Source organism: Emydura macquarii, unplaced genomic scaffold, assembly GCF_026122565.2.
Source record: "Emydura macquarii macquarii isolate MOO-44397 ecotype Brisbane River unplaced genomic scaffold, CSIRO-AGI_Emac_v2 contig_2308, whole genome shotgun sequence".
Classification (NCBI taxonomy): Eukaryota; Metazoa; Chordata; order Testudines; family Chelidae; genus Emydura; species Emydura macquarii.
The window spans coordinates 3,074,529-3,101,287 of NW_027132445.1; the positions used below are offsets into that span (position 1 = coordinate 3,074,529).

Genomic DNA, 26,759 nt, shown 5'->3' on the forward strand with positions numbered 1-26,759 from the left:
TCAGACCCCCCCCTTGTGGAAGATAGTGATTTCGGGAACATTTATTGTTTTTAATAATGCTCTTACCTAAAGAATAAATGTATTTTGCTTTGTCAGAGCTGCATGGCAACTTATAACTACTGGCACACACTGGTCATTATCCTCAGAGAGAAAGCACAGCCCTGGTGCTGGCCTTTAGGCAGATTGGCTTGCTGGGGATATCACAGTGTATGACAGGGCACTGTACAGCCTTAAAACCCCCAGTCAATTGGGAGAGAGACACTGGTTTCTACCCAAAAAAGGCAATGGCTGGGAGCCTGAAACCTTAAATGGGGGACCATGGAGGAGAAATATTGGTGAAGTTATCCTGAAACTGTGGCATTATGGTGGCAGCTTGTATGGTATGGGATCTATGGGAGTGTGAATTGCCATAAATGCAAACACCAGTGAAAACAAGTACTGGATAAGGGAAAAGCACAAAGAAAAATGTCTCATAGTTTTTTGGGAAAAGAATAGAGAAAAGACAGGAAGGGGAAAATGAGTTACGAACTGCTAAAAAAAATGTCAGCTGGTTGAGCTATGCAGAGAAAAGCAGTTTGACACTGAAGAGTGGACAAAGGCACCTAACTGACCCTCTACACTCTGAGAACCAGAAAAGAAATGATGGTCCGGTATCACAGAGAACACCCAGCCCACTGGCAGAGGATCTAGTAGGTGAGGGAAATTTTGGAGACAACTCCCTAGGGGGAAGCTGGGAAGAGAAAACAGAGGCAGCAACCGTGCTGCACCCAGACTTCAATGGAAATGCTGGACATATCTACAGGTAGAGCAAGAAAAGCTGCAACAGGAGAAGGCCGGGCTGCATCTAGAAGCCCAGCTACCTGTAGAGTTGGAGAAGTAGTATCAGCATGAGGAGAAGCAATGTCAGCATGAGGAGAGAGAGAAGGAGAAAGTAACAAGAGGAGAGAGATGGCCAGGCTGCACCAGCAACAGCCCTAATACAGTAGGTGGAGGCAGACCCTATGTATCTGTCCCAGAAGTTGGTGTAGACTCCAAATTATTTCCTCACTTTAAGGAAGGGGATGACGTGGTTATGTTTCTAAATTATTGTGAAACAGTATGTGAATTGAACCAGGTGGTACAGAAGAACATGCTAAAGTATCCGGCTCCACTAATATCAGGGAAGGCTTTCACTCATACGGACAGAGAGGACTATCAAGATAATGGGCGATGTAAACAAGTTCATTGCAAAAGTTTAGATTAACCCCCTGAAAAACAGGAGGAAGTTTCAGGGAATTCAGAAACCCGGGGAGGATTTGCCCCAAAATGTCACCCTTTGTAAATTAATAAGACATCCATGACATTAATAGGAAGTTTTATAAATTGAATAACTCATTTTTGAATAATTGGTACTAATTTCAGTATGTTTTTACTATAGCATAAATTGTTGCATCAAAGTGAATTATAGTTACATCTTTCTTAAGCCATTTTTCTGGTCCTCATTATTTCTAAGATGAGTAAATAATCTTTGAAAGCCTACTTCTATGGGAGACTCACTGTTAACAGTGTGACACATAGGGCACTGAGAATGAAAAGAAATATTATAGATCAGTGGAAAATGCAGCTTCTGTGGTACACTCTTATTGTGTAGAATTGTATAACACAGACAATAATGAAATATTTTACACAACAAAAGTGCTAGCTCGTTATTTAGTACGTTAATGGACAGCCCTGTTTTCATTGGTCACTTCCTTTGCTGCTGCCATAATGATGTAGTGCTTTTTAAAGAAAAGGAGAGAGTCTGCAGTATTGCTGTGTAATCATGGGTCAGATAAGAAATTATGTACCATATCTTCCATTATTATTGGGATTTGTGTTTCTGTAGCCTCTCTAATCTCCCTGAACATTTCCCACTCACCATCCTGGTCAGGTGGTCGGTAGCATATTCCTAGTGTTATTTTCTTATTATTCAAGCATGGAATTTCTATCCATAGAGATTCTCTGGTCCTGTTTGATTCATTTAGGATTTCTACTCTATTGACTCTATGCTTTCTTTCACATGTAGTGCCACTCCCCCATCAGCATGACCCACCCTCTCATTCCTATATCTATTTTAACCCTGATATTACCATGTCCCATTGATTATCATCGTTCCACCAACTTTCTGTGATGCCTGTTATATTAATATCCTCATTTTTAATTGCAGGCACTCAAGTTCACCCATCTTAATATTTAAATGTCTTGAATTTGTATACAAGAACTTATAAAATGTATCAATATTTAGTAGTCTGCGTTCATATGATATAATTGAACAGGACTCTCTTTCATTTGACTGTTTCTCTTCAATTCCTACCTGTGCTTTATCAATTTCTATCCTCTCCTCTTTATTAGAATACAGAGTATTCCATTTAATAAATCCTCACTTAGGGTTGTCTCTATCTGAACTGTGTTCTCCTCCTCACCATTTGACTTTTCCCCAACACTTACTTTTTAAAATTCCTCTACAGCCCTTTTAGTTATACATGGCAGCAGTCTGGTTCCATTTTCACTTAAGTGGAGCCCATCCTTCCTGTATAGGCTCCTCCTTTCCCAAAAGATTCCCTATTTCCTAATAATTATCCAAATCCTTCTTCCCAACACTATTATCTCATCTATACATTAGGACCCTGCATATCTGCCTGTCTAACTGGCCCTACGTGTGGAATTGGAAGCATTTCAGAGTATGCGACCACAGACATCTTGGATTTCTAATCTCTTATTAGAAGCCTAAATTTGGCCTCCAGGACCTCTCTGCTACCTTTCCCTATGTCACTGGTACCTACATGTACCATGAACACCAGGTTCTCCACGGCTCTGCACATAAAGCTGTCTAGATGTCTCAAGAAGTCCACAACCTTCGCATTCAGAAAGCAGTTCACCATCTAATAATCAAATCCCCCATTACTATTACTTGTCTCTTTCTAGTTACTGGGGTTCTGTCCCCCAGAGGGGTATCCTCAATGTGATAGGATACTATGACATCATCTAGAAGAGTGGTTCCCAACCTGTCACCTGAGAGCCAAAAGTGGCCTGTGGGGTTTTTCAAAGTGGCCCGCCACTGCTCTTCTGCTGGCTGCAGAAGGGAGCTACTGCCTAAGGATTCAGGTGGAGCGCATTGCCACAGGATTACAAGACAGGTGCAGGCTCCTTGCTGCAGCCAAGGGGATGGGAGATCAGCACTGCACTACCCCTGGCTATAGCAGGGAGCATGGCAAAGCACTCTGCCTGGGTCCATAGGTACTGGGGTCCCTGCTGGAGCCAGAGGGAGGCGAGCACTGATCTCCCGTCCCCCTGGCTGCAGAAGGGAGCCACTGCCTAAGGACCCAGTTAGAGCGCACGGGGTTACAGGATGCATGCTCTTTTCCTGCTGCAGCCAGCGGAACGGGATATCAGTGAGGAGGCAGCCATCTTGCTGAACTCCTTCTGTCTGGCTGCAGTTGGGGGTGGGAGGCTGCTGGAGGAGTAGCCAGGACCCATCAGGCTTGAGGCAAGGCAAGACTCCAAAAAATCAGTGCCTTCTGGTTTAAGTGCAGGCCACCCACCGTGACTTAGCTGCCAGGCCATGTGCTTCACTGTGTAGCGACAGTCACTCATCTACACCAGTGCTTTGTCTGTGAGTGTGTGACATACCGTGAGTATTTGTAGGTGTAAAATAGTGAATGTAAAAATGAGCACAGTAGCATCAAAATGTTTACTTTAAACATGTAGTGATTTGTAGTTCTTAATGGTGTATATGTCAATATATTTTTTATGAGTTGACAGACTGGTGGCCCTTCAGGGTTGAAAAAATTATATTTGTGGCCCTTGAGCAAAGAAGGTTGGGAACCACTGTAGTAGAAGGAGAGTTCCAATTATGGGATTGTTTCCCTCTGCTCCAGCTTGATGTTTTTGTTCCTTGAGATTTTCATCCTCCTCAACAGCATAGAGGCTGGGACTGCTCTGCTGTGTCCTGGAAAGTCTCCTCTATGAACCTCTCTGTTTCCCTTAGCTCCTACTGTTCAGCCACTCTTGTCTCCGGAACCCATATTTGGTCTCTGGGAGCCATGAATTACTTTCACTGAATGCACACACATGCCACCTACCCACAAGGCAAGTAATGATAAATGCTGCATCCAGTGCAATAAACTGGATAGCCCCTGCTTTGCTGCTGGACTTCTGCCTGCATTATTTTTACTCTTGCAGGATTTTTTGTTTGTTTGCTCTTTCGGTATGAGGGGGGTTATTGGCCTAAGTGTAGAGTATGCTTTTAGGTGTATCTGTCTCTTGCACTCCCTCTCTAAACTCCCTTGCAAAACGTCCCGGTGTGCTGCTCCTGTTTGCTCATTCTTCAGCTTGTCTCTGCCTTCTCTAACTAATGAATAAATGGGAGACTTTGGTGTCTTTACTTTGACTACTGTAACTAAAAATATGTATCCTTACCCTCAAAAAATACCTTCCTAAATACCCTGATTTTTATTTCTCAGGCTGTTCTGGTCTTCTCAGATAGAAGTCATCCCATATTCATATCTATATCTCAATATAGATATATACAGTATGTATCTCAAATACTACAATGATGATGTGCACCTGTCCTTCTTTATGACAGTTGTTATGAATAGTTAATACTGTCAGTTATAGTTTATTAAGAGTTTATAACACCATCCATAACATATTTATAAATTTATAAGCATGTCTCTGTTTTTTATGTTCTATAAAGTATTTATTACTGATCCTGATGAGAAAGTGTTACAGATTTCTGTGAATAATTTATACTTTTAATCTCAAATTCAATGCTGCAGATTTCTGTCATAGCTGAATTAGATTTTATGACGTTTATTCTGTTTCCCTTATGACATATTTTGTGTTAAGAATCTGTTGAGCTAATAATGGTTGGTTTTAGGGTTTTTTTTAAATTCTATTTTATTTTAATTTGCTATGTGGTTCCCAGACATCTATCTTTGTTCTCTTCTTGCATGTAGACTGTCATTGGCTGTGGGGTTTCTTTCACTAAGTGCTGACATAGTGTATTTTACAAAGTCTTAGTAAGATTCTGGAGCCCTTAACTGCAGTACTTTTATTGGTTTATAAATCTGTAATATGCTACAGGACAGATGCTATTAATAGTTTCAAAAATGAAGATTTCTCAAAAAACTGCATCATTATATGTAGTCAGAATTTTTTACATAGAAATAAGTATATGTGAATGGTAAGATATTTTAAAAAATTATGTAAAAATGGCTGAAGTTGGTGTTTTGTTTGTTTGTTTTGTTAATCTGATTCAAGTTTCATCCCCGAAAAACTTTTATGGCATAGCTTTAAAGCCCTGAATAATGGGATTTATAATGGGCATGCTGAAACAACTTTAATTGTAGGATATTATATCTAATTAATTCTTAAATTACATTTAGTGTCAATCTTTTAAAGGGACCTCTCTGGGTATGTTGGCACTGCAATGAAACATCCAGAGGTGGCTCATGTTGGCTGACTTGGGCTCATGAGGTTGGGGGGCTGCAGGGCTGTGAAGTCGTTGTGTGAACATTCAGCCTTGGGCTGGAGACTGAGCTCTGGAACCCCTTAAGGGCCAGCCATGGGTGTTTAATTGCAGTGTAGACACACCCTCTGAGATTAACTGCAGAAAGTATGTGGAATGTCTGGTTGTGTACACGGTCTTGTTCAGGAAAGAAATTAATCTTCTGGATTCGGAGTTTCAAATGCAAAACTTAGTGTGGCATTGGAATCAGCTTGAGGAGAGGTGCAAAGGCTGATGGAATCTTGAAATGGGACAACAGCAGAATAGCTAGATCTAAGGATAGACAATACAGTTGTCTTAACTAATTATTATTATTTGTGTTACCATATTACGTAGGAGATCTATTCGTGGGCAGGACCCCATTGTGCTAGGTTCTGTACAATCACAGAACAAAAAAATGGTCCCTGCCCTCTATGTCTTCGCTGTATAGGCTATACAGATATCCAACTACTAGCTCCTAAAGAATGAGTAAGAATCTCTCATTCTATAGGAGTCTAGTTAAAGAAAGAATTATTTATTTATGACTGATCACACAGTTTTTATGTTTAATGATTGTTCTCTTTATTTATATTTATTCAATGATTATTTCTGAAAGCCTGGTTTATTGCTTTTTAACATTTTTATGCCTGTAAATATTTAACCTAGGATATTGTCAGTGCTAAAAATAAATTATTATACCTTTGTTCTTCCCTTATCTGTTGGATGCTGTCTTTAATCTCTGAAGCAGTAATTGAAGAAGAAGAGAAACTGAATCTAGTCTAACTAGATTTGAGTTTGCATTACATTCTCAGAAATAAAACTCACCCACTCCCTTGGCAGCGGAGTGTTTTGGCAGCTCTGTTAGTTTCAGCGAATCCAGACTTTAATATTTTACTTGCAATTTTGAATGTGCAATTATTTGCACACATAATTTTGACATCTAAGTTTTTTGTCCATGAAAAAATCTGATTTGTACACACAACCTGAATTTACATATGCAGAATAGTTAGTGAGAGATCATACTACCTGTGTGTGCTAATGCAATTAAAAAAACCACACACTTGAGTAAGCAAAATTACATTTTCAGTATCTTAGACCTCTTTTGAAATTTGGTCCTTAGTTTGCTTAGATTGTATAGTGGGGCCTCCCTCTGAGCCTGAGGGACCACTGTTCTCCCCCTGGTGGACAGAGCTGGGCCCCACCCCCCATGACAGAAGCATAGGGGCATGACAGGAAGTAGAAAAGGCAAGCCGGGCAGCTCAGTTGGGTCAGAGCCAGGGAAGGAAGTGGACGTCTCCAGCCTGGTGCAGAGCTCCGGAGCTGAACCTGTGCTCTGTTGCGCCCTGCTGCTGGAGGAGACTGATGCTGGAAAGGAGTTGCCGGACTGCTGTCCACAGTGTACCGCAAGGAGACAAAGAACCCTTGGACTATGGAACCTCCCACCCAGGCTATGCTATGAAGTAGCCAGGGAAACCAGACGTTAGTCTGGTTTGGCTGTCGGAACACGAGTCAGCGTGTTTTGGATGCATCCCTGCTGACCCAGTGCCGGAAGCATCTGCCACTGTTAAGGCCCGGGTCCCCCTACTCCCTGCCGCCAAATCCCCACGGGGTGGCAGTCCCCGGCCTTAGGCCAAGAGGCCTGCATTTGTCTGTCATCTACCTAAGATAAGACTCAGGTGGTAGACTGTTTGGGGGTCTGAGCCCCTAGACGGCGCTGTGTCCTGCCCGAGGGCCATGGCATCAGACTGTTTGTTTCCTGGCTGCCTGGCCAGGAGGCTTAGGCGAAAGCCTGCTCCCTGCTGTGCCCTGTCCAAAGGGCCAGACCTCAGCCAGTGGTTGCCCCAGCCCCAGCTGAGAGACTTGAACTAAGGCTACATATCGCTCTGCCCATCAGCCATAGACTGTTAAGCGACTGTTTGTTGCCTGATGCAATGACACAGAGTGGCCTCTCTCCAAGCCTGAGTCCCAGGGACCACTATAGATTGCTTTGAGATTTTCAGGTTTACTGTGATTTTTATGCTCCTTATCACTAATAATTTTTATAAACAAATATTACAGTCATATGGTTCAAAGTGCTTTACATGCACTGAATTTGAAATGCGACAACATTCTAGTGAAGGAAACTTTAGTTGAAATTAAGTTGCTTTTTGGTAATCTTAGTTACAATAATTGTGCTGAAGTATCTCATTTCTAATGTAATTCACTATGGGGCCTCTCCCAAACACACAAAATCTCGTTATGATGCCTTGTTCAATGAGTTTGTGTTTTGCACATCATTGGTTTACTGTACTTGACTTGTTAATGAAACACAGTTTTCACTTTGCTGAGATAAAATGATCCTGTTGCATCTTTAAGCCCTTTGGCATTACCTCTGACCACATCCTTCCTATAGAAAACTGTATCTTTTGACCATTTTGCAGCTACAACACAATCCCTTTGGTACATGAGGCTTCACTATTGTAAACCTTATATAAAATTGTAAAACTTGCTACTGAATATATGCATATTTATGAGTGAGATTGATGATTAAGATAAAACATTTCTGTATTGCTCACAGGCCATTCTCTTTGATTAAAATAATGGTATAAAATTTAATTCAGAACTCACAAAAGGCATGTGTTACTGGCACCATTGCTGATGGCTACTTCTGCTCAAAGTGTGAACTATTATCAGCTAGTATGAAACACAGGCGTTCTTTGTAAAATAGCAAACACTATCTTACACTTTTCTATCCATATAATAAGGCACCATCATTGGAAGTTGCCTTATAGTTTGATCTGTTCTCTCTGTGCTGATCTAGCCCTTATCTTTTCCTAGCTCATCTTTTGATATCATTCAGAAGCTCAACTATATACATCCTGTCATGGAGAATATTCTTTCCTAATCATCTTTCTTGTATTATATAACTTTCTTCAGATAAATCCTAAGTGATTTCTTCATTGTTAATTTCTTCCAGTATTTTTATACCTCTTTGATGGTGTTTTTAGTTCTCATCTCTGGCACTCAACTTTACAATGTGTGCAAAATATCCCTTTGATAGTATTTCTCTTCCTCTGTTCTCTCATTCAAAAGCAGCAGACTGCAGTGTTGCTGTCTGATTCCGTCTGTATTAGGAGGGGTGCTGTTGTGATTATAGATTTTCTGTGCTTCAGGTTCTCTGAAGAAGTTGAAAATGAGGTACATTGGATGACCAGTAGTTTTCTAGCTGGATACTCTTTCATAAAGTCCTCCCCTGAACTTGGCACAGCGTGTGTTAGGCACCATTAGAGATCTCTTTGGACAAAAAGTGTTTCTGAAGCATCAATAGCTGCTCCATAGTGAAAGTGGAAGCTAGCTTTCCATTATGAGTCTGATTTTTCAACACCCACACTTCTCCCCTCACCCTTCCTGATCCTCCTGAAAATTGACCCTCCTGAAATTTTGGTACACCATGTGAAGAAGGACATGGGAATGCCTGTTATGTTTCACGAATAGTATATATTCCACCTGTTTGTCTGTTATTGTGTTGTTTGGTACGTAACTACATGGGGTTAATTCAAGCATGGGTTTGTTGCAGGTATGCAGGAAAGGGGGCAATAGTTTCAAATACCCTCCCATTTACTGGTACTTAAAACATAAGGTAAGGATCATTTGCTTTGAAATTTTACCTCTGAGCATACTGAGCTCAACAGTTGGAGTTGGTGGGGGCATCCCAGTTTATAACCACTGTGGGGATCCAGTCAGGAAAAGCTGGAACAAAGAACTTTGGATGGAGAAAAAGACTGTCCCTGAAGCATAGGAGAGGGTGAGACAGACTGTTAAGGAACAGACTGAATCGCCCAGTCATCAGAGATTGTAGTGTTTCCAATAAGATAGTCTTACTTAAGCCTTAGGTAAAACAGAAGTGTGTAGGTCTCTTATCATGTTAAAACCCCTTTTCTCTTTTTATGCTGTGTTCCTACTGTTCAGATAAAACAATAGTTTGTTTTGAAAAGACTCCATTGGTTCACTGTATTCCACTATTGGTCCCATCTTCAGAAAGGTAGAATTGCAGCCTCCACCCCATTTAAGCCTCCTGAGGAGTCACAGCTGGCACAAAGGGGGCTGTAGCCGGGGAACCGAGTCTAAGAGTGGGAGACTCTCAGGATTCCATCCCAGGACAAGTGAAGGCACAAGGCCTGTCATCTGAATGGGTGCATTGAAGGTGAAGCTAGCCCTATATCCACGACACATTATATATAACTTTATTTTGAATTACCATATCTCCAGATTTGTTTGTTTGTTTGTTGTCCTTGCTGAGAAAACCATTTTTGTTTTTTCATTTTTCTTTTGGGGGATGAGAGAAAGATAAGAGACCATGGTGATTGATGTATTAGGTAATATCATTTTCTAGGATTGCTATATGTTACAATGGAAGAAGGTATTTAACAGTTCATCAGTAACAGCAAATAAATTAGCCAGCAATGTCTCCTCCTCAAGGTTTTATTTACCATAGAGCTGTTCAAATTATTTTTTAATTTTAATGAAAAAAATGACAAAAACATTTCATAATTGTTCAGCCAGCTGTAATTTATCACAAGTGTTAAAAAGGTGTCTGCAGCCATGAAAAATACATGATTAAATGTAACCAGAAAATAAACAAAACAAAACATACTCTCCCCCTATTGATAGCAAGTAGCTGCTAAAATAGAGTTTCCTGTATTTCCTCTGAGTATGATTTGTCCTGCTCTTCCCCAACCCTCCCTTTTCCCACAACTTGTATAAATGTGTGAAGTTTTTAAGCAAAGTATTAATTCCTTCCTTCCCTGTTGTTATATTAATGTTAAATATTAAGGTAACATTTCTGTACCTGCATATGTGTGTGTGCATAGATGCATTGCTTAGAAAGAGATTTGTTTCCTATTATGTTCCAAACACCGTGTTATTTCAAAACACCTACTGTTCCATAGGTTAAAACAATATATGTTCAAAATTGCCATTATGACTGGGTTAATTTGGCATGTTTAAAAAGCATTACTTAAACTTTTCTCTTTGGCTTTTGAAAAAATAACATAGATTTTATTTTAAATTTTTTTTTTTTTTTTTTTTCTAAACATGAATGTTTCCTTCCACCAGGTGTTGGGGTCTGACCGAAAATGAAAAGGCATGAAAAAGAGCATTTGCTTATAAAAATCAATGGCAAAGTTTTAGAGAAGTAAAACAAAGAAACAAACAAAAATAATTAGACAATCTTTGTCCTCTCTCAATGCTGATAAGCCCATAAAATCTAAACAAATAAAAAAAGTTGAAAAGCATTAACAGAAACACAGAAAATGAAAGAGTACTTCTTAAACAACATTCAGTTTAGAATGTATAGTATGATCACAATGTAATTGACAAAAGACAGTTAAAATTTAAAAAAATATGATCTTGGGTGAAATGCTTTTCAGAAATGATGTAAGTGCGCAGCACAATCAGTTTACGAAGCTTAAGATACCAGCTTAAAACTTCAAAACAGACAAGGGAATTCAAAGAAAATATTAAATGCTGTATTTTCCAGCTAGGGTTCCCACTTAGAAGAATTCTGCAAGTGCTTGTTTTCATTATTCACTACTGTATCTGCTTCAATAAAACCAATGTGCTGTACAGTGCAGGCTTCAGGACACCTCGGTGCCTCTTGCTGAAGTTCCAGTTTTTGCTAGTTGGGTCCTGTGCATCATTTGCAGAGTGGTCAACTTGTGTTATTTTCATGAGTGTTATGATTTTAGGTGGTTTTTAAAAAGTGTCTTAAAGTTCCATAATGAATTTTTTGGCTTTTCTAACAACTGCTATCATCTTTCATTGTTCTCCATGGGACTATACCACACTGCCCTGGGTGGAGATGGCCACCACTGGGCTTATATGGCTTGGAAACTGGACAGGAAAGTGAGAGGGAATAGAGGGATGTGGAGTGCAGTATGGGGAGTGGAGGGAAGGACGTAGGGTTTGCACCATCCATGCTTTGCTTTGAGTTTTATATTGAATTAACCCACATCTCAAAGCAAAACTCATTTTATTTTTGATATTTATTTATGATATTTATGATGATTTTTGCATGATTTTTATGATCTCTAAAATAAGCCTAGAGGGGGAGTGGTAGATATCCTGCAAGGTAGGGATAGGATACAGAGTGACCTAAACAAACTGGAGGATTGGGCCAAAAGAAATCTAATGAGGTTCAACAAAGATAAGTGCAGAGTCCTCCACTTAGGAAGGAAGAATCCCATGCACAGCTATAGACTGGGGACCGACAAGCTGGGCAGCAGCTCTGCAGAAAAGGACCTGGGGGTAACATTGGATAAAAAGCTGGATATGAGTCAGCAGTGTGCCCTGGTTGTCAAGAAGGCTAATAGCATATTGGGCTGCATTAGGAGGGGCATTGCCAGCAGGACACGGGAAGTGATTATTTCCCTCTATTCGGCATTGGTGAGGCCGCATTTAGAATATTGTGTCCAGTTTTGGGCCCCCCACTACAAAAAAGATGTGGACAAGTTGGAGAGAGTGCAGCGGAGGGCAACAAAAATGATTAGGGAGCTGGAGCACAGGATTTATGAGGAGAGGCTGAGGGAACTGGGCTTGTTTAGTCTGCAAAAGAGAAGATTGAGGGGGGAGGTGATAGTGGCCTTTAACTACCTGAAAGGGGGTTCCAGGGAGGATGGGGCTAGGCTGTTCTCGGTGGTGGCAGATGACAGAACAAGGAGCAATGGTCTCAAGTTGCAGGGCGGGAGGTCTAGGTTGGACATTAGGAAAAAGTTTTTTACTAGGAGGGTGGTGAAGCACTGGAATGGGTTACCTAGGGAGGTGGTGGAATCTCCATCCTTAGAGGTTTTTAAGCTGAGGCTTGACAAAGCCCTGGTTGGGATGATATAGCTGAGGTTAGTCCTGCTTTGAGCAGGGGGTTGGACTAGATGACCTCCTGAGGTCCCTTCCAACTCTAATATTCTATGATTCTAACTTTCCAGGAAGTTGTTCTGAAAGTGGGCATAATGAAACCATGAAACCGATTACTTTTATGTGGATTTCAGATTGTTGAAAGTATTTCACACAGATGTGTCCTCCACATACAAAACAGATTCAAGTGGAAATGTAGTAGTAATATCACCCGTGAGAGAAAATTCAAATAAAAATAGAAGGTTGGTTCTTAAAGACCTTACTTAGATTTTACTCACTTAATAAGTCATATGGATTTAAGTGATAGTTTTGACCAAGAAGGGATTTCAGGATCTGTACCATAGCCATTATGACTAATGTTTCTTGAATAACCAGTCATGCACATCAGAATAATTGGCCTGTATTATATGTAAAGCACAAACAGCATGCTTAGTGCTGAACAGGATAGAAAAAAAAAAAGATGATTATTTTCATCTTCTCACTAAATTCCTCAGCTTTTTTAAATAGAAAGACAAAACAAAACACCTTGGAATATACAGAGGATGATTCTATTTGGAACATCTTTTTGTATGCATTTGTATATCAAATAGTAAAGAGGGAGGCCAGTGACAGTATTTTTGTAGAAGGATAGCATATGGGGATGTCAGCTTTGAAGAGGGATTAGAAAAAAGCGAGGGTGTTGCACTGGGGTGAGGAGAGAGTCTCAGGCAAATAACACAAATAAGCAGCCTCTTGCATTCGTGTCTGCATTCATATTTTTGGCTGGTGAAAGCACTATAATTAAATGAGTTCAATCAAGAAACCACCAAACATTTTTTACGAAGACTTTACATTACAATTTGTTCTTGCAGTACATGGCTTTGCTTTGCTCCCACCTGAAAACGACCTTCCTTGTACAAGGAAGATAGCTTTTCATCTTTCGTTGTATTTTTTAGTTTTAAAATTGTATACCTGGAGTGTATGTGTTTTGGTTTTTTTTTTTTTTTTCCCATTCTGGATAAAAGTCCTCACTGGCAAGACCAAAGCACAGCAGCTACACAAAGATCCATCTGGCAAGATTGTGCAGGATGCCATTCAATTTTAGAAATGAAATAAAGCTAGTAATGAACAGTCAGGGACACTGAAGAGCAAAAAAAAAAAACAGATAGCTTGTCACTTTTTATTATTTTTATTAAGCAAAACAACAGGAGTTTCTAAAACCATTGCTGGATATGAAAGTAAATATTACATTTCCACAAATCTACAGGGTTTAGTCCAGCTTTTATCAAAGGACAAACGTGCTGTTTTTAAACCTGATTTTATTAAAGTACTGGCTGCTAAAGAAGGCTATTACATGAATTATAGGAAAGTGTCTAAGAAAAGACTTGGGCTTTTGATTTAGGTATATATTGGAACCTCTCTGCCCATCACCCCTACAGTAAGTCAAGAATTACAGGATCAGGGCCTTATGTTGTAACTACCGACTTTTGAGGGTTAGACCAGTAGTGGCTGCACAGGGGATGCACAGACAGCACATCAGTGAACATTTTGTTTATGCAGCTGTGTATAAAACTTACTGTCACTGGATGGGATGGCTTTTTAAGGGAGTTGATTTTAGTTCCACCTGTGACTGACTAATCAGCTACCTTCCAGATTGTGAGGTAAGAGACCAACAAGCAGTTCAATTGCTTGTGAGAGCTCTAGAAAGATTCTTGTAGAAGACCTAGAGTTAGGGAAAAAATTATGGAGGGGTGTTTGGTATACTAACTTAGGTGAAATATAAGACTGGGGATACGAGCTGTGAAGGCAGTGGCAAAGGCCTTGTCTGGGGTGTTGGTAGGGGGCAGAGTCCGGTTTACCTGTCCTGATTGATGTTGAAGTGTATTTGTGTTTGAGCAATGAAAACATTCGTCAGAAAAGGAAATGAAATATTGACAGCAGTGGGAGCTTCACTGACAAACTGGCTGGTGAGTTGGCCCCCTCTTAAAGTGGGGAAACTGAGGTAAAGGGAGGGTCTGATGCTGTGTTTGGGGAGACCCCATTATACTCAGATTGTATAAACGTTATCAGAAGTAATAGAGAGGTAAATCTAATGAATGATCTGGCCATAAAAGTGAGGCAAAACATCTGTATCTGAGACCAGTTGTTAATTTCAAGTAGGGAAATCCCACCTCCAAATGGTATTAAAAGGATTCTGGCTAAAATTTTGATATTCAGTTTTGGACACATTATCTGGATACTTCTCTGAAGCTAAATAGCAAAGGAGTGCAACTCTGTCCCTATAATATTTGCAGTGTGGCTAGTTGAGCCATTCCTTACTTTTTCTTCATGGCCAGTTCTGAGCTTTGACCAGGAAAGATCTGGCATAGACAATATGACTGGAAAGGAACAAAATGATGTTGATTACTTCCAAAGCCATTTGGAAAGATTTTAATGGTGACCACTGCAAATAGATTAAAGCTGCCATCCACGTAATTCAAGGTACTAACAGTCATTTTTTAGTATATGGGACCAGATCAAATGCTTATTGACGTCAGTGAAAAGCCGCCTATGGGTTTCAGTGGGCTGTGGAGCAAAGTCCATAACTTTCAGTAATGGAATGAGGTAATTGTGAAGTTATATGGAGATATTCAAACTTGCACCATAATTAGCATTCTTTTAAAAGGAGTTGCTTACATTTACTGGATCGCTAGTGTGACATGAACAAGAACATACAGGAGGGAGTCCACTTGTTAATGAGTTCAGGTGTGTGTAGTCAGGAGGCTTCTGTGCCACCTCATATCCCCTCTTGCTCCAGCTCCTTTCTCTTCTCTCCACACCCACACTTGTGACATAATCAAGGAGGAATGCATCAGGCTTTTCCAGGCAACTGAAAGCTTCACTCAAATGAAGATTGCCAATTTTTTGTCTTTATCAGCACCATGACACCATGTTGCATACATAAATGTTCACTGTGGCTCTAATTCCAAATCATAGTTCATTTATTTAAGGAGATATTAAAGATTGTACCTCCCTCTCTGTACATTACAGGAGGCTTTTGTAGTCTGTCCTGGGGAAAATTATGTTTATTAATATAATAATTCTTGATTTATTATCTGTTGCTGGCAGTATGACTCACCTAGGGACTCGCAAATTGGATTTTAAACCCCAGTGATGACTGATTTTGAACTATTTCCTCTAAATAAGGAAATCAAAACAATTTTTGGTGACATTATAACTGACTATGAAAATAGAGTTGTGCTGACTTTAGGATATCTTGCCTTAAAATGAATTATCTTTGTCCTAATACTAATCTTTCACGTTGGGTTCTCTAATGCTTAAAAGAATATGAAGAAAATAAAACAGTTGAAACAATCTTTTTATCCTCTTAAAGTTAGACCTGCAACAGGTCCACACTCAAGAGCAAGGCTTATTCCATGTCCAAAGTTAAGTCTATGGACCACCAGCATTAGTAGGGTGGCATGTACTTGCCTCTGCTGAGAACACTGGAAACCCATAGTACCCCCAACAGCTCCCGGGACACTGAACTGATTTCTCTATGATTCACCTCTGTTTTTGCTAAAATTCTTATTCATAGTTTGTCTCATGCCCACTTCTGATTAATTTAAAAAATGCTTAAAACTAGACTTTTTTTTCTGCTTTGTGCTCCAGGGACCGTTTTAGCTTTGCTCTTCTTGGCACCTTAGTTTGGATGGACTTACTTATCCTTGCTAAAAATCCTGCTCGTTTTGCCTTTTGCATTGCTTTACTGTTCCTAGCTATGTGTTCTGGACCTTGCAAATGCCTAGATGCAGTTAGACATACATGCCCAGCCACTACATGCATCTCAGGTTTCTGACAGCAGAACAGTACTACAAGTGTTGTCATTTAAGCTTGTTAGTACCATATGTGTGTTTTGAAAATTTTAGCAATTCTACAAAGAATAGAAGGAGTGCATGCTTTTTTCCTACTTGTGTGACTGGCTGATCAAGAACAGCACACTGGAAGGAATCCACCATTTCTTCATGTTCCCACTAAAGGACTTTAGTCAGGAGCTTGCTCCTCTGAGTAAACTGGAGTACATAGATACCCTATTGGACATGCTTCACTTCTAAGCCTTTCTGACCCATATAGTATCTAAAATATTATGGAACTAGCAGAAAGGATATATTGATTGGCCTGCTGACAGTCAGAGTATTTATGGTGGCATGCTCATGCCCTGGGCAAGTCACAACATGAAGCAACATTATCAATGATCACAAGCCAAATTGAGACTTTTCTACTGTGTCTGGGTGATAGGCAACTTCTGAAATGCTCCAGCTTGGTGATGGTCCATAAACAATCTACAGATAGATGATGATTCCCATATTCCTGTGATCCAAAGCGGCATAATCGTGGATGCGTTCTGCCGAGGCTGGGGAAACACTTGCAGAGGTGCTTCATTCCCAAGACATTTAGTGTCTCCAGAAGTTTTATTTTACTACATAAATATTTGGGAAACTAAGGTGGTCTGGTTGGAAGTGGACTTTGACCACATATCTCATGTTCCTAGTTGCCTTTTGCCTGACAGGAAAGGAAAATTTTATCTCAGCAGGCTATGTGGTTACAGAGTTTGACAAGTGATGACCAGATTGGAGTGTGATAGATCTTTCTTATATGGGGAGCATCACATATTGTCTGTCACTCCTCTTCTAAACGCCAGAACCCCTGTGTTCTGTTGAAGACACCAGATAAAGACTGCATTGGTGATGGACACCTTCATTCACTTTGGGGCAGCAGGAAGGACAGAATTTCATGTAGGGTAATCCGCCATTCACTGTGTTAGCAAAGGTCCTGATTAAGCCCACTAGAGAGATATTTCATGAACTCTGTGGCCCCCCACTGGCTCAGGCAAACATGGTTTCCATCCCTGATGGAATTGGTGGTGATCTTACCACATCAGACTCAAAGGAAACAAGGAATCTCCTTACATCTAATCAGGGTTCCTTCTCCCTGTCAGTATGACTCCTGACAGGGTACAAGATGAGGTTGGATGTCTCCAACTAGGTGCATGAAGTCATCCTAGTAGCATTGAAGCAGGTTGTGAGATAAGCATACCAATACATGTGAGAAAGGATTCATTTGGCTGTATTCATTTCAGTATTTCATGAATGAGTTAAAGTAGACAAGTTTTTCTGCATCCCATAGTCATTTTCTGGGGCTTAATGTATTTTAAATGGCTCATTGAGAAGTCACCTGTGTTTGGGGAAATTCATGTGGTTCTGAGTAACATCATGAAAGCTCCTTCTGAACCGTGAGAGGTCACATTTCTAAGGTCATTTTCCAGGTGGCAGTGACTTAAGCTTGCAGAACATTTGAGTATAAAGCATTTGTGACTGATCAAAGTTAAGTTCCACTCTTCTTCTTTAAGGATAAGGTAATGGGGTGCTGTGGACTCATAGTAAATGCCTTTCAGAAGTCATGATGGAATTCCACCTATTGGAGGGCAGACTCATACCATCTTCCTAATTGGTGATAGCCAAAAAGACATAGCAATGGCACTCCTATGAAGCATAGACCAAGAACTGATGTAACTGCACATATCCTCTGAAAACAAGTATTTCAGACACACAAGTACAACTAGTTCTCTGTTTAAAAAATCACAGTTTTATAAAACCATGAAATGAACTAGCCGTTTTTAACTTTTATTTTTTTATTTTTTTGTGTTATGCACATCTTCAGTATCAGAACGAACACTTTAAAATTGGACTTCAGTTTTTTAATTGGTAATTGCTGTGTCTGCACAGTTTAGCTGAGTGCCAGTGTTATAAAATATTAATGGAAAACTTCGTAAAAACCTATAGAGCATGATTGAATGAGGGAAGATGAGATTGTAAGGTGGATGCTGCAGCAATTTTAGTGATTGCTGGCTCAGTGCCATAATTACAATTCTGTATTAATAATGCCACTTCAGAGCTGGTGTTGTACATAACTCAGATTTCTTTCTTGTTTCCCCCTTTTGCCCCTTGAAAAGGGGACCCATTGGAATATATCCTGAGTCAAAGATGTTTGCTAAGATTCTTGCTAGCACTTCCTAGTGAGTAGGTATGGTTAATGATAGACTGTTGTACTTTGATGTACAGTATGCTGACTTTAGGCATTTGCACCTTTAATTGTAGCTCCTCTTGCTCCCATTCCTGGTGATAGTTGATCAATACACGCCTTGTAAGGTGACTACAGGGGTGTGCGATTGGAATCAATCCATCTTCCTAAAATGGCTGATGGGGTGCTGAAAATCTCCATTTAATTCTCCTCCTTAAGATCAGAGCATTCCCCTGTAGTGCTCACAGTCTCCAGCAGTGTTGCTATACAAAAGACAATCCAAATGTTATTGTGGGTCTCAGCACAGGTCTTTTGCACAACTGCTCCAGCTAGATCTATTCTAAACATGTTTCTTGTTTAACACCTCCCCTCCCCGCCAAAAAAGAAATATTAAATTTATTATTAATGAAAGAGAAACTGATAGTACTGGGTAGAAGTAAAAATCAGGTTGAGACATTGTACTCTGTGCATGGTTTACCCAGTACAGTAAATCTGCAATACTTCTCTATCCAGGTCTCTAATATCCCTTCTGTTCTTATTGTGACAATAAGGCTATGTCTACACTAGAGACCTCATAGTGACACAGCTGTACCGCTGCAGGTGTGCTGCTATAAGGTCTCCCATGTAGCTGCTCTATGCCAGAGGGAGAGCCAAAAAGAGGGAAATGGTGATGCAAAAATAGATCGGGGGCTTAATCTCCCTCGGTGCTGAGTTTATACTTTGTGCATCTGAAAGTGGGGAGCCAAAGGAAGGCAATTCTAATAACCCTGATTATCTTGATGATCTTCTGCATCAGCAAACTCTGTAGGTTGAAATTACTTGATGCATGAAATATTTGTGCTGCATTTTTGTTTTGTTGACTGTTTTGCTGTTCCCCTAGTAAGGAGATGCAAAAAGGAAAGATAAATCAGTTTTCAGAATGACTTTAATCTTTTTTAAGACACAGTGTTTTATTTCTTTGGATCCTAACTCAAATTCAGCGCAGGTTAGTAATTTAATGACCTGCAAACCATTTAGTGGCCCTTGGGAAATAAGTTGGGGGTCTCAGTCTGGTTACTAGTGGATAGATGTCCAGATTTCAAAACTCTGTCATATTTGGCACTAATTGAGACCCTCAGCTAAGATAACAAGTATTGGATGGGCAAGTGGATTGACTTCCCTCTTATTCTTAAAGGTGTCACCTGCAACACAGAGCACATGATGCACAGAGCACTGTGGAGAGACATGCACTGTTGCTGCTTGTGTTGTACTTGCTGAAAGGATAAGTAGAGGACTTCATTTAATTTACAGAACTATATCTATCCAGCAACTTCCATAAGGTCTAAATTCAGTTAAAAATCCTGTTACCTGTTGTGTCCTTGTGTGGTCATTTATTTTCCCTCTAAGTAGCATAATGAAAATTCTTAGGGGATTATATAAGTGAAGAGGATATTGAAGACATCTCTGTTGCCCTCTGGAAGAGCATATTGTGTTCCTGCAGGTTTGGAAACAGATCAGAGATGTTTCTTTTTAATATTGTTAAGTGCTCACTGGAAAATTTCTTCTTTAAGTAATGTTAATGTTCTCTGGAGTCATCTGTTCTTCTTTTGGAAGATTCTACTTTTTTTTCTTGCACAGCTCTGTGAGTAATTAAGGTTTGGGAACTAGATGCACCAGTATATTTAAGGAATTAATGAACAGGAAAAACATGGAATTGGTTTCAACTAACATGTAACATTACATATTCTTTCTTTTATTTTTCTGAAGGGCATGCAAAAAGTTAGTAAATATGTTTTACTTTAAATTATTACACTTAATATTTTCTGAGGTAGCTCAGGGTGTAATCCAAACCTACTTATATGTCTTGTTACTTTAAAAAAAAAAAAAAAAAAAAAAAAAAAAAAAGTAGAGACGAGCACAGGTACTTGTAAATTTTTGTAGCTAGCAAGCAAAGCCAATAATTATCTCTTTTTTTCCTGCTGTCCCACCCTACTGCTACTAGTAAATAAGATTCACTCCCTAAATTGCAGGTAAATAAATAGCATGAAGCTCTCCAAACTGATGACAAGAAGTTAAATCTCAAGAATTTACCACTATCGTATTACAAATTAATCCAATAGATGAATTCTCCCATGACTTGTCTTCTTTCAGTTTTCATGCCATTATGTGACTTATGCTGAAAGATTGCCTTTTCACTAGGGAAATGGAAAAGTTCATTTTTGGTAGCCTGTCACTTTAAGCGCTTAAACATGAATAAAATTAAAATAAAACAATTAAACTGGGAGGTAAATATTTCTGGAGATTTTAACCATTGGGCCCAATCCTACAAAGCTTTAACATTTAGACAAGAGTACATAACATAAATTAACTATTTAGAGGGGAGATTTTCAAAGGCCCAGATAGAGAAACAAAGAGAGAAAGGTTAAGTGTTGCCTCAGAATCAGGAGTCGAATGCAGTAGTTTCCTATTCTCAGTCTCGTGCCTAGGTTTAGACCATTAATGCTGTTGAGCTACCTTTCTTAGGGACTAGAGGTGAGGTCACACAGGCTGCTTAGCTGCAGGCAGCCAACTTAGAGGGAGTTTTGGGCTGAGGTACCATCAATGGCAGCTTGGGTGCTAGAGCTCTTAAAAATAGAAGACAGTGTCTTTGTGAAGCCCTGCAGCAGTAACTTACCTCTCTGGCATTGAGTGTAGCCTCAGCCTCAGTTTTCCTCTCTCTGTCAGTGATCCACCTCTTACTGGTTACTTAGTTTCACCTTTTGGCCTTATCAATAGGCTTTCCCCTCCTGGGGTAAATAAGAGTCCAACAAGCTGAATTCGAAAAGTCTTCACCCTGTTCCATTTTCTGGATCACGGACCTCTCCCCAGGGCCTATGAGACCACCTCTCCTTGCTTGCAGCGGTTCAAAAAATCCTTACCACGATGAGGGCTGGCCTTTAAGTGTAGACACCAGGAATAACACTCTTGCTACTGCCCAACAGACCAGACTAGGATGGCTTTAGCAGGGAGACTGCAAGTAACTTGTGATTTGTAGAAGGGGGAAAAAATGACATTTAAAGAAGATATGCTGTAGTTCAACCACATTTATGGGACTTGAGGCAGGAATTAATTTACAGAAGTCCTATAACCTGTTATGCAGGAGGACAGACTAGTTGATAATAAGGGACTCTTCCGGCCTTTTAAATCTATGAGTCTGCTAATTAAATGATCTGTTTGTTTGTTTTAAAACACTCCAGTTTAGTTCTTATTTCAGTGCAAATCAAGTGTTTTCTTTGCTTTCTTTCCAACAGGTGCAGATACTTACAACAGTTTTTATGTTTTCTGCAAAAGTTTCTGCCAAGCTGTGAAGCCTGGGAAACTGCGGGTCCGTTGCAGTACATGTAAACAAGGGACACTGACTCTGACAAGGGTAAGCAAGAGCTTTCATGTTTTTAAAGAGGGTAAAAATTATTTATTGTGGAGTAATATAAACATATTAACTGTTGTTTATAGCTTAAAAGATGAAAACAAAGATTTGTACATTTTATTTATTTTTCCACTTATACTTTTGGTTTCTTTTGCAATTCATTCAGGGAAAACTTTTCAAACTTGAACTCTGATACTGCAAAGACTTAAACATGTGCTTAATTTTATGCACAGTGGGTAGTCCAGTGGACATATCACATCTGGGTTCCATGAGATTGAGTATTAAGTGCTGAGGCCTGGATCCACAAGGGACTTTTAGGCAACTAGAATATCACTGGAACAACACTGTGATTCACAAAGCCTGAGTTTGGCATATAGGATCCCTATAAAATGAATGGGGAGAGATTGATAGAATTCCAGAAGGGACCATTGTAATCATCTAGTCTGACCGCCATTATAACACAAACCATAGAATTTCACCAAAATAGTTCCTAGAACATATCTTTTGGAAAAATATCCAATCTTGATATAAAAATTGTGAGTGGTTCAGAATCCACGACAATCCACAGTAAATTGTTCCAATGACTAATTATACTCACTATTTTAAAATGTATGCCTTATTTCCAGTCTGAATTTGTCTAGCTTCAACTTCCAGCCATTGAATCGTGTTACACCTTTCTCTGCTTGATTGAAGAGCTCATTATTAAATATTTGTTCCCATGTAGATTGTTATAGACTACAATCAAGTAACCTTTTAACATTCTCTTTGAGCTTTTTGAGTCTGTTACTTTAAGGCATGTTTTCCAATATTCTAATCATTCTTGGGGCTCTTCTGTGAACCCTCTCCAATTTATCAACAACCTTTTTACCACTACCCCTATTTTTGTCGTCTGCAAACTTTATCAGTGATGACTTTGTTTTCTTCCAGGTCATTGATAAAAATGCTAAATAGTATAGGGCAAGTGCCAATCCCTGCAAGACTGCACTCAAAACACACCAACGTATTGATTCCTCATTTACAGTCACATTTTGAGACCTATCAGGTAGCCAGTTTTTAATCCATTTAATGTGTGCCATGTTGATTTTATATAATTCTAGTGTTTTAATCAAAATTTCATACAGTACCAAGTCAAACGCCTTACAGAATTCTAAGTCTACGAGCTAGGCACCTAAGAATGGGATGCACAAAAGCCAGCATGGTAGGTGGCTCCTGCCTAAGTTAGCCAATGGGAGATGCCAATGAGAGGGGAGTGTGCTAAGCCCCTCCATTCTCATGGAGATAGACGCCTAAGTTGGGGCTGCTGGGAGGCACCTATCTCTGCTAGCAATCCACAGCTGGAACCCCTCTCCTGGAGTAAGGAGGCTGAGGGGCTGTAGTAGCTATAAATAGACCCCCTTTTGGGAGCCAGCACCCTGGTCACTTACAACACTTAGGGCACTGGGTAGTTAAAGTAGCAGGGAGCTAGTCTGCTTGGGTTAGTTGGGGATCACTTGCACCTGTAGGATTCTGATGAGCTAGTTAGTTCACCAGCTGGATTGCCCAGAGAAGAAAGCAAGCAGCATAAAAGACTGAGCCAGGGAGCAGGAGCAAGGACCCTTTGATTTGCTGCTATGTTGTGCTGTACCTGGAACATACGGCAAGAAATAATAATAAAGAGAGCGGCTGAAGGTAACCTGGTGGAGTGTGTCTGCTGTTTAATCACCAGGAGGGCTTGCCAGCCCAGGTTTCTAGGGCTGGAGTGGGAACTCGCTTACACCTTTTGTGGATCTGGGCACCTAAGTCATCTTTTGTGAGAATGAGTTAGGCATCTGTCTCGTACCAAGAAAAAGCCCAGCGTAGGTAATGGTGCCCACCTTATAACTTTAGTTCAGTGTAGAGAGCGCTCACCTGGGATATGGGAAACCTGGGTTTAATTCCCCCTGATGCAACAAGGGGGAGAATATTTGAGCAGGGGTCTCCCACCTTTCTCAGAGTGCTCTAACTACTGGGCTATGGCATATTCTGATGTGGGAATCTCTCCTACTGAAGCTGTTCCACTGTGTATAAATAATTAGTCACTGGAGCAGGGGGACTGGACTCTGGGTCTAGGTGAGTGCCCTAACCAGCAGGCTGAAGAGTGGGCACCTCCATCATCATTTCCCTCTCTGCCCAGGTTTTGAATGGGACTTGATCCTATTGGTAACCACTGAATATGCATAGAAGATTGGGTCCCAGAGACAAGATAGTGGATGAAAGCCTATATTCTCCTGGTTTGTGGGATCACTCTGGGAGACAGGTGTCTAGGCACCTCCAGAGAGGCAGCAGTGTGCATGCCCAGAAGCAGAAACTTAGGCACCTAGGGAACTCTTACTACAAAAATGTAGGTGCCGAGTGAGTGTGTAGATACCTGCAGGGTTAGACAGCAGCCAAGTGTGGGTTTTGTGGATCTCAGTGGAAACTACAACGGGGACTTGGGCACCTATGTCTGGAGGTTAAACGCATAAGTACTTTTGTGGATCTGGTCCTGAGTTACAACAGAGAGAGTGGAGGACCATACCTCAGTTCTCCTGCTTAATTTTGCAGGGTGTGGAATCAAACATGGAAGGAGTAAGTGGCTGTACAGCTGGTCTTGTTAATCTGTCAGGCCCAGTATAGGCTGCACTAGCAGGAGGCAGCCAGCAGAGTAAATGCAGCCTAGGGGCTGTCAATCAGTGCTCATTGTATGACCTTTGTGGCAGGGGCATAGCTACAGGTGGTCCTTGGTGGGCCAGGGCCCACGCACTTTGAAAGCAGGCCCACCCAAGCTCTGCTTAAACTACCTGCGCAACTGGAGCTTTCTCAGCTAGTCACGTGGCTGGGAGCAGGAAGTTTGGGTTTTTCAGCAAGCCCACCCTTGTCCGCCAGAGGCCCTGCCAGAAGATCACATCTGCCTACGCCCTTGCTTTGTGGGTCTGCACATGTGCAGATGAGACTCCTGGCCTGAGGTATGCGAGTCTCAGAATCTTGTTTATGGTTTATATTTCATGCGACAGATACCTGTTTACCTATAAACAGCTCCCTTGTGTTACTCTGCATTGATTGGTCAATTGCCAATATATATACACTGTATGTTGTTAGCAGTTCATTAGAGCTATGTGCTGGTCAGGTTAGCCCACTGTGACTCTGCCCGGTCAGCAGAGCTCCCATGTCTTTAGCCTCACATCTTCAATAAAGAATTGGTTAAATATTTACCAGAGTTCCGAGAAGTCAGGCAGGCCAGGAGGGCATAGCAGGTGGAGCATGAGGGGATTACTACCGCCCAGAGGGAAGGATAGGGAGGTAGCCCCCCAACACTAGCTGCCATATGTAAAATGAGGAAGAATTCAGTAGGGGATATTATGCAGGAATGGAGATTTAGATAGTGACTGTGTACTTCTGCTTTTACCCCCCCAAAATGTTGAGCACTTACACTGAACATGGATTGCATCCTGAAAAAGGAAGGATGTTGGTTGAATAAGTATATCTCCAAAAAGGGGAGCATTTAGAGGACTTTTTTGTTTGAGGCTCGAGGAGTTTTATTGCTCAAACACTGGGGCGTGAGAACCTTTCTTATAGTGGCTGAAGTCTATTCACCTGAAGCTGCTATATAATTGGTTTGATTTTTTTTTTTTTTTTTTTTTTTTAAAAGAAGAGCTGAGCACCCACAGCTCCCATAGATTTCAGGTGAATTTGTGTACTGTTTGGCCCCTTTGGAAATCAAACTACTTTTATTAGGTGTCTAAATCTGGCCTTAACTTTGGTTCTAAAAAGCGTGGTGGGTTTCACTTTGTTTCTTGTGGAATAGCTGCTGACTGTTTATGTCCAATGCTTCAGGGAGATGATTTTAAATGAAAAAAAAAATCTATACTCATTGAAATAAGAAAATGTGCTAAACATTGTCAAATTGTTCTTCAAAAACTTCTGTCTTTTATACAAAACTTCAATGTTATGCTTAAGACACTTGAGTGTCCCTTTAACTTATTATCGAGGCTTTGAAGAAACATATTGTGACATTCCAGCTGAACAATTGTTAATGTATCTCAACCACTCAATTCTAATGATATGAGGCATTGTAAATTGAAGACTCTCACAGAACCTTTGGGAAAGATTGCTCTTTTTTGTATTTAGAGAAACTAATTAATGGTTACTTTTTATGGGGTATTTCTCTCTTAAAAAGAAAGAGGGGTATGGACTAAGGTCTCCTGACTCTAATCTCTGTTCCAGCATTGATTCCCTCTATGACCTTGTAAAAATCACTTTAGCCAAAACTTTCAAAAGTATTTTCTAATTTTGACTGTCACAAATTCTGGGTGTCCAACCTTAAACACCCAGGTCAAAATTTTCAGTCTTGTATGTTCTAAATTAGACACCTGTATCCATATTTAGGTACCTAAATAAGAGGCCTGACTTTTTTCAGAGGTGCTGATCATTTCCATTGACTTCATTTGAGGTTGTGTGTTCAGCACATATGAAAATCAGGTTCTTTTGACATTAACCTCTCTGCTTCAGTTTCTCAGGCTGTAAAATAAGTATAATTCTAGCCTGTCTCCGAGGCCTGTTTGAAAGGCTTTGAACATGAATAGGGATTAACTTGTTTCTCTTTGACTATTATCTTAATTATTATTCTTAAATGCCAAGGCATGCAGAAAAGAACAGTGTGGCTCCACCAAGAGGCCCAAACTTTTCAAGTTCCTTGCAGAGGTCAGGTACGATCACCTTATGAGAGATCAATGAGCTGCAAGAGAGCCAAGAAGTTAGATCCCACTACACAGACATTTTACTAGGCCATCTTTTTCACCAAAATCACAATGTTTAATCAATAATGGTTTAAATCAAATCTACATTAAAATGACTTGACTCAAAATTATCTTTACTCATATTTATGATAGCTTTGGTTCATATTCAAATGTATATTATCAGTTAGATATCAAAGCTGTTGAAAGA

At 40.3% G+C, this 26,759-nt stretch overlaps 1 protein-coding gene across 5 annotated transcripts in view; it reads left to right on the forward strand.

Moving 5' to 3' along the window:
- PRKN (parkin RBR E3 ubiquitin protein ligase) overlaps positions 1 to 26,759 on the forward strand; it is a 1,182,603-nt gene that overhangs the window by 429,922 nt on the left and 725,922 nt on the right. For all 5 annotated transcript variants that reach the window (XM_067560808.1, XM_067560804.1, XM_067560805.1 and 2 more), the window contains one exon: positions 21,703 to 21,821. In XM_067560808.1, coding sequence (XP_067416909.1) covers positions 21,703 to 21,821 — 119 coding nt within the window. The remainder of the gene's footprint in view (positions 1 to 21,702; positions 21,822 to 26,759) is intronic.